The sequence below is a fragment of the Epinephelus fuscoguttatus genome, linkage group LG1 (assembly GCF_011397635.1).
Source record: "Epinephelus fuscoguttatus linkage group LG1, E.fuscoguttatus.final_Chr_v1".
NCBI lineage: Eukaryota > Metazoa > Chordata > Actinopteri > Perciformes > Serranidae > Epinephelus > Epinephelus fuscoguttatus.
In genome coordinates this window covers 3,478-12,500 of record NC_064752.1, presented here as the reverse complement: position 1 = coordinate 12,500, position 9,023 = coordinate 3,478, and the positions used below count along the sequence as shown (strand labels likewise).

Genomic DNA, 9,023 nt, shown 5'->3' with positions numbered 1-9,023 from the left:
CTAAATCTAAATCTAAATCTAAATCTAAATATTAAATCTAAATCTAAATGTTAAATCTAAATATTAAATCTAAATCTAAATGCTAAATCTAAATATTAAATCTAAATCTAAATATTAAATCTAACTGTTAAATCTAAATGCTAAATCTAAATGTTAAATCTAAATATTAAATCTAAATCTAACTGTTAAATCTAAATGCTAAATCTAAATATTAAATCTAAATCTAAATGTTAAATCTAAATCTAAATGTTCAATCTAAATGCTAAATCTAAATATTAAATCTAAATCTAAATGTTAAATCTAAATGATAAATCTAAATATTAAGCCTGACAGACCCAATGACAGTTTACAATCATCGTACAGATCAAAGAAAAATAAGTTGTTTCCTTGCTATTATATATATATATATATATATATATATATATATATATATATATATATATATATATATATATATAAATATTAAATCTAAATCTAAATATTAAATCTAAATGCTAAATCTAAATGTTAAATCTAAATCTAAATGCTAAATCTAAATATTAAATCTAAATCTAAATGCTAAATGCTAAATCTAAATGTTAAATCTAAATGCTGAATCTAAATCTAAATCTAAATGTTAAATCTAAATGCAAAATCTAAATATTAAATCTCAATCTAACTTAAATCTAAATCTAACTGTGAAATCTAAATATTAAATCTAAATATTAAATCTAAATCTAACTGTTAAATCTAAATGCTAAATCTAAATGTTAAATCTAAATATTAAATCTACATCTAATTGTTAAATCTAAATGCTAAATCTAAATATTAAATCTAAATCTAACTTAAATGTAAATCTAAATGTTAAATCTAAATGCTAAATCTAAATATTAAATCTAAATCTAAATGTTAAATCTAAATATTAAATCTAAATGCTAAATCTAAATATTAAATCTAAATCTAACTGTTAAATCTAAATGCTAAATCTAAATGTTAAATCTAAATATTAAATCTAAATGCTAAATCTAAATATTAAATCTAAATGTTAAATCTAAATGCAAAATCTAAATACTAAATCTAAATCTAACTGTTAAATCTAAATGCTAAATCTAAATCTTAATGTTAAATGTTAAATCTAAATGTTCTGGGTGAAACTAGAACTACTACTAGAACTCTGGAAGTGAGGAGTCAAGGGCCAAAGCTGTTTCTCTGCAGTTGATAGGGAAGAAGCAAGTTGAAGGATTTGTCCCAGGAAGTAGGGCTGGTGGATTGAGGGGGGTTATCTATGGGGTTTCGGCTGAAATCTCCATGGAGGAGCTAGTCAGGGGAATTGAAGGGGTGGATGTCGGTGATGCATATAGGGTAAGGGTCTTCCATGATGGAGAGAAGCGTGATTCAACAACTGTGGTGTTAACTTTTAAGGAAGAAGCTGTTCCAGAGCGTGTGTTTCTGGGGTGTTTGTCCTTTAAAGTGTACCCATATCGAAGGCCACCCTTAAGGTGCTATAAATGTCAAGGATATGGCCATATTGCAGCTGCTTGTCAAGGAGTAAGGAGATGTGGTAAGTGTGGTGGCGAACATGAGATCTTTGACTGTAAGGAAAGGGAAGTAAAGTGTGGTAGCTGTGGTGGAGGACACATTGCTGGGAGCCGAGATTGTGAGAAGTATAAGCAAGCTAAGAGTGTGCAGCAGTATAGAGAAGTGAATAAAGGGGTGTCTTATGCTGAGGCTCTCAGGAAGGTCCGAAAAGGTGGTGAAGATGCTGAAATGAGCAAAGAAAGAGGGGGGCCTCCACAGGTTGTATATGCTACAGAGGAGACAGTGGTGGTGAGCAAGGTGAGTTTCCTGGCCTTCATTGTAGAGGTACTGTGTGTGGTCAAGCAGACCAAAAATAACTCTGATGTGGTGAGAAGTGTTGTGCAGGCTGCAGAGAGGGTTCTTGGGATTGGAGGGGTGGATCCATCTGCTCTCCATAGTCAAGTTTTCTCAAGAGAGAGAAGGGATAGAGTTGAGAGGGAGCAAGAGACAACTGCAGATGATATTTAAAGTATTCATGTTTTTTTAACCTCCAGTGGAATGCTAGGAGTTTAATTGCCAATGGGCAAGAGTTAAAAAGATTTGTGGATGCTTTTAAAGAGAGGCCAGAATTAATATGTGTGCAGGAGACATGGTTGAAGCCAGTGTTGAGTTTTGTGATACCAGGGTATGTGTGTCTATGGAATGATAGAAATACAGCTGGGGGAGGGTGTGCAGTCTTCATTAAAGAAGGAACTCAGCATAGGAGAGTAAATGTGAAATCAGACTTTGAGTGTGTGGTGGTGGAAATATGGAGCTCCTCAGGTAGGTTCTCAGTGGTTAATTTCTACAGCCCATGTCTCCAGTTGGATTTGGAGAAATTGGAAGGGTTAATGGGTCAGGTGCGCCCTCCAGTGGTGTGGACAGGAGATTTTAATGCGCATAACCCTCTGTGGGGAATTAAAAGAAAAGATAGGAATGGTGCAGTAATAGAAGACTTTTTGGATAACCACTCTCTTGTGATGATGAATGATGGTAGAGCGACTAGGTTCCAGGTAGGAAATGGGAGTCTGTCATGTTTGGACCTTACTTCTGCATCATCTGAGTTAGCCAGGTGTGGAGAATGGGAGCTTATGGATTGCTGTACTATGGGGAGTGATCATTTCCCCATTTTAAGCCGGGTTGGTAGAGACTTGCAGGTGGAGGAGGGTAGCACAGTGAGAGGGTATGACTATCATAAAGCTGATTGGGATAAGTTTCGGAAAGAGCGCACTGCAAGTTTGGGAGATGTGATGAGTGAACACAGTGTAGAGGAATGGAATAGGTCATTCTGCTCTGTAGTGACAGAAGCAGTTAGGAAGGTAGTGCCAGTGAAGGAGAAGAAGAGGATAGTGCCGTGGTGGAACAAGGCTTGTAATGAGGCAGTGAGGGCCCGCAATATAGCGTATAGGCAGCTTAGGAGAAGCCCAGATGAGAGCCATGTTATTGAGTACAAGAGGCTGAGAGCAAAGGCCAGGAAGGTTATTAAAGAGGCTAAGACGGATAGTTGGCGTAAGTTTTGTGGCACTATAGGTGCAGAAACAACTGTAAGGCAAGTCTGGGGCATGATTCATAAAATGGCTGGGAATAACAGAGGAAAGTCAATGCCTGTGTTGGTAGAAGGGAGTGAAGAAAGTGTGAGCAATAAGGAGAAGGCTGATCTGTTAGTCAGGACCTATCAGAGAGTGCACAGTGCTAGCAATGTGGGAAGGGAAGGACAGTTGAGGAGAGAGCAGATGCTTGAGCAGGAAGGATATAAGTTGGGGGTAAATATAGATAATAGTGATGTGGTAAATGTGTTCTTTTCTATGCAAGAGTTGAAGCGTGCAATAGGGCGAGGGCGAAACACCACCCCAGGGAGAGATGGTTTATGGTATGAGGTGTTTAAGCAAATGGATGATGATGCATTAGATGAGTTGTTAGCCTTAATAAACACAGTATGGGAGGAAGGAGTTCCAGTAGAGTGGAAGCATGCAGTAGTCATTCCAATATTGAAGCCCGGGAAGGAAGCCAGCAGTCCTGGATCACACAGGCCTATTGCCCTTACAGCAGTTGTATGTAAGATAATGGAGAGAATGATTACTGATCGGATAGTGCACTGTTTAGAGCGGAGAGGGTACTTTTCCCCACATCAAAGTGGTTTTAGGCTGGGTTGGGGAACCATGGATGCAGTCCTGATATTAGACAGAGATATTAAGAAAGCACTGGTGAACAAAGAGGTGGTGGTTGCGGTATTTTAGATATAGAGAGGGCATATGACATGTTATGGAAGGAGGGACCGGTGATTAAGTTGTATGATGCAGGGGTCCGGGGCAGGGTGCTGAATTGGATCAGGGAGTTTCTGGTAGGTCGTACTATTCAGGTGAAAGTGGGAGAGAACTTTTCTAGTTCTGTAGCTGTGGATAATGGGATCCCGCAGGGTAGTGTTATCAGCCCAGTCCTGTTCAATATAATGCTCAATGATATGTTTGATGAAGTAGGTGAAGGCTTTGGCAGATCCCTTTTTGCGGATGACGGAGCAATCTGGAAGAGAGGGCGAAATGCGGAATATCTGATGAAAGAAATGCAGAGAGCCTTGGATAGGGTGCAGGGTTGGGCTGATAAGTGGGGGTTTAGGATGTCAGTGGCTAAATCTAACTATGTAACCTTTGGAAGAAAGAAGAACATAGGCAGCCAGAGGCTAATGTTGTAGGGGGCACCATTGGAAAAAGTTAAGTTTTTTTAAGTTTTTAGGTGTCTGGATGGATGAAAGATTGACATATGGAGTACATGTGGAAAAAATGGTCAGTAGATGTGCAAAGGTTGTCAATATTATGAGGTGCTTGACTGGTTGTTCCTGGGGGGCGAATGGGAGTGAAATGTTAATGATCTATAAAGCTCTGATAGGATCTATCTTTGATTATGGGTGTCTGGCATATGGGTCAGCAGCCAAAACTACTCTGGTTAAGCTGGATGTCATTCAGACCAGAGCTCTGAGGCTTTGCACTGGGGCATTCCGGACAACGCCAATCCCTGCACTGCTGGTGGAGGCAGGGGAGGCCCCACTGAGGCTGTGGCGTGAAAAGTTAGCACTCAATTACTGGGCTAAATTGAAGGGATTTTCAACAGCTCTCCCATCAAGTGCCCTGCTGACTGAATGCTGGGAGTTTGAAAATGGGCAGAGAAGCCTTGATAGGAGCAGTCAGATAGAGTCTGTTAGGAAATACACTGAGGAGCTGGGGTTCAAGGAAATGAGTGTAGCACTCACAGTACCTGTTCCAAGGTGGTTATGGGCAGAGGCAGATGTGGACACGACAGTGAGGGACCTAATGTGGAAGGGGGAAGTAGGAAATGTGGTGGAAGGTGTAGAGAGGCGTCTTAAAAGTAGGTGGGGTAATTATATTAAAATCTACACAGATGGTTCAAGAGACCCAGAAAGTAGGAAAGGGGGTTTTGGAATGTATATTCCCCATGTCCGCATCTGCCAAAGTAGAAGGCTGTCTGATGGGATCTCAATATTCACAGCAGAATTGACAGCATTACTGTGGGCATTGTGGTGGGTGGAGGAAGGGGGGTTGGGACAGGTGGTTTTATGCACAGACTCACTTTCAGCCTGGATGTAGTTGGGGAAATCTTGATGGTGGTGTCTCGACTAGAGAGGAGGGGGTGTAGTGTGGGGTTCATGTGGGTGCCAGCACATGTAGGTGTATAGGGAAATGAGATGGCAGACAGGGCGGCCAAGGAAAGTTTGGGTAGGAATGAGGTGCATGTTAGGGTGGCGTTAGGGAAAATGGAGTGCCGTAGCATTATTTATGAAAGACTCCATCGGCAATGGCAGCAGGAGTGGGAGGGAGACAGTAGGGGGAGGAAACTGTTCAGCATCCAACCATCAGTGCGATCTAGCAAGAGAGTGAGCATGCCACGAGTAGATGACATCAAGCTGACAAGGCTTAGGCTGGGGCACTGTGCTCTTGCGAGTGGGTTGATATTGGTGGGGAAACACACAGGTGGCAAGTGTGAACACTGTGGAGTCTCAGAATCAGTGCTCCATGTCATGATGCACTGCCCAGCATATGCTGAGCACAGAAGGACTCTATTTCTAGAGCTAGAAAAGTTGGGAATTAAATCATTTTCACTTGCAACTGTGTTGGGTGCTGGACTGGGTGAAAGGGAGGGCACTAGGGAAGTATTTCACTTCCTTTTAACAACAAACTTATATGGGAAAATATAGGGAATAGTGCCTGAAGCTGCAATGACGAATAGACTCCAGTGTGAGGCAGCAATGCACTAAACCGTGCCTAGTCTGCCGGAAATTTAACAGAAGAAGAAGTGTAACATCCAGCGGAAGTAAACGAGAAAAAGGCGGCAGCCGCGTTTCCCAAATGACTGAGTTCACTTCGGGAGGTTAATGTATGAATTAAACATCGAGCCACATTTACTGTAGCCTACATTAGACAACAATGTGTTCAGTTGAGTCTTTGAGAGAGTTTGTCAACGAGCGACTAACTGCTGCTGCTGAAGAAATATTGGGAGCTTTTAAAAGAAGCATCGTCGAGTACGAGGAAGAGATCGATCGTCAGCGCAGACTGTTGGATATGGTTTTGAAGCCTGAAATCAAGTTACACAGGACAGGTGTGTAAAGTTGAATTAGGACATATTTCCTGTGCTGTGTGTATATTTGCTGTAGCATGACATTAGTATGCTGTTGGTGTTGTTGTGTGTCCCTCCAGAGCTCCCACAGCAACATGTGTGTAAGGAGGAGGAGGTTGTCCCTGAGCAGCAGCTGTGTATTGAGGAGAGGAAGTCCAGTGTGGAGCAAGAGGAGCCAGAGCCTCCACAGATTAAAGAGGAAGAGGAGGAAGTGTGCAGCAGTCAGGAGGGAGAGCAGCTTGTAGTGAAGCAGGAGACTGATGGCTTCATGTTGACTCCTGCTGATGAGGAAAGTGAGCAGAGTGAAGATCAGACTCTGGACTTCATTCATGATGACACTCAAAGTGCAGCAGAGAAAGAGTCTGTTGTCATTATACCAGTTATAAGCTCTGTGATATCAGAAGCAACCAGTGAGCAGCAGCTGCTCTGTCACAACTCTCATGTAGCTGAGAGGCAAGATGAGGAAGAATACCAGCATGGAGACTCAGGATCAACTAGAAAAACAGAGCTTCAAGCAGAGAAAAGACATCATGAAAGTGAAATGAACAGTAACAGTCCACACACCTCTGCTGTGATAAACTTAAATACAGGTGAAAAGCCTTTAAAATGTGACGTATGTGGGAAAGTTTTTGAGCGCAAGTCAAAATTGCAGAGACACCTGAACAGCCACACAGGTGAGAAGCCGTACCTTTGCAAGACCTGCGGGAAAAGATTCAGTGAGAAGTCAAGACTGGAAAGGCATTGTAGAACCCACACAGGTGAGAAGCCGTATACTTGTAAAGTATGTGGGAGAGGATTCGGACGTAATTGTCACCTGTTAGTCCACGTGAGGACTCATTCAGGTGAGAAGCCGTATACTTGTAAAGTATGTGGGAGAGCTTTCAGACGTAATAGTAACTTGTTAGCCCACATGAGGACTCATTCAGGTGAGAAGCCGCATACTTGTAAAGTATGTGGGAGAGCTTTCGGACGTAATGGTTACTTGTTAGCCCACATGAGAATCCACACAGGTGAGAAGCCCTACCTTTGCAAGACCTGCGGGAAAAGATTCAGTGACGCATCAGTATTGAAAAGGCATTGTAGAATCCACACAGGTGAGAAGCCGTATGCTTGTAAAGTATGTGGGAGAGGTTTCAGATGTAATGGTGACTTGTTAGTCCACATGAGGACTCATTCAGGGGAGAAGCCGTATACTTGTAAAGTATGTGGGAGACACTTCAGATCTAGCAGTAACTTGACAGGCCACATGAGAACGCACACAGGTGTAAAGGTGCATCACTTGAGCACAGAGGTTCCAGCTGAAGTCACACATATACAGGAGAGAGACTGTTTACATGCAAAACATGTGGCAGAGCTTTCAGAGGCCTGTTCCATAAAGCATGCTAAGAAAAGTGGGCAGTGAAGTCCAAATCCTGAATTTTAATTGAAATTGCAGGTCTGGAAAAGTTCAACTAGTGAGATAAAGAACAAAAGGAGGAGACTGCTTTAAAGTCTGAATGAATTTTATACTTGCAAGAGTCCTGGAAAACCTGGAAAAGTCATGGAATTAGTCAAAATCATTATAAGTCACAGAACTTGTTTGTGTATAATGAAATTATTAGAATCATCTTCAGTGGATAACCCTCCATATAATGGAACATAATGGCAAATTCATTTTCTGAAGCTGGCGTCTTAATGTAGCTTTAATATGCGTGGATGTGTGACAATGTTTGTTTACCATCAGGTGTGTTTTGTCATTTTCTCCCTCAGTTTGTCTCTCCCTTCCTGTGTGCCAATTATGTTTACATAGAGTTTGAATCTGATGTTTGAAAAACGCCGGGCAAGTGGGGAAAGAAAAAGAAAATTCTTCATTATGAGTCCTTGAAAAGTCATGAAAAAGTTTGGAAATATTGTCCATGAATAGTAATAAACTGATCCCAGAAGATTTGTCCTGTTGCTGTGATCTTTTGTCAGGGTGTCTACAGCTCCTTTTAAAATGTCTTCAAATGTCTGAAATTAAGTTTTCTTAATATAAGGCCATAAAAAGTTTTAAATTGTCTTAAATTCAGATTCAATGGGTCTTAAATATTTTTGGTCACATTACTGTGACAATTTCTCCAGCCTGACAGACCCAATGACAGTTTACAATCATCGTACAGACCAAAGAAAAATATTTTTTTTCCTTGTTGTATTTCTCTGAATATTACAATAATAAATAGCATTTATGACAGCCATGAGATGGTTTTAAATTCCATATAAAGTGGGATTAAAAAAATCTAAAATTGACCTTGGTTATATCTGCAGACACCGTGTTCTTTGGTGCATATGAGCAACTTGTCAACAGTGACACCAGAATGTGGGAAGAACTGTTTTTACCTTGTGCCTGTTACATCTGTGATCTGTGCCTGTAGACTGAATGAGGAAAAATGCAATGTTACTGCAGGTGTAGATGCACGCAGAAGCCACCGCCATCAGAATGCAGGTTGGCCAGAGCTCAGTTTGGCCGGACCACATTTAGAGGAGGTACACTACAGCAGCTGACTTTAGAAAATGAAACCTTAATGATTTTAGTAAAGTTTAAAAAACGATAACATTGTTAGCACAGGATTTCTTTTGTCACACTGACGATCAGAGTAACATTTCAAACATCACACATTCCACACAGGTGAGAAGCCATTTACTTGCACAACATGTGAGAAAGCTTTGAGATGCAAAAGTAGCCTGACGACCCGGCAGAGCTTATTACAATGGGGGAAACCCAATGAGATGAAGAAAGCAGTGGCAGGTCGGCACAACTATGTTGTGAATGAACCAGAGTGGGGAGACTCTGACATAGTTGAAAGTGATGACAGTATGGAGGTAAGTCAGGGTAGTGAGAGAAT

The 9,023-nt window shown here is 41.2% G+C and overlaps 1 protein-coding gene across 1 annotated transcript in view; it reads left to right on the top strand.

The window, feature by feature from the left end:
* Positions 1-8,053, top strand: part of LOC125887264 (zinc finger protein 845-like) — a 15,699-nt gene extending 7,646 nt beyond the window's left edge. Inside the window, exons 4-6 of the mRNA XM_049573958.1 lie at positions 1,716-1,815; positions 5,967-6,144; positions 6,243-8,053. Of these exons, the coding sequence (XP_049429915.1) occupies positions 1,716-1,815; positions 5,967-6,144; positions 6,243-7,564 (1,600 nt within the window). The 3' untranslated portion in view covers positions 7,565-8,053. The remainder of the gene's footprint in view (positions 1-1,715; positions 1,816-5,966; positions 6,145-6,242) is intronic.
* Positions 8,054-9,023: the final 970 nt, after the last annotated feature.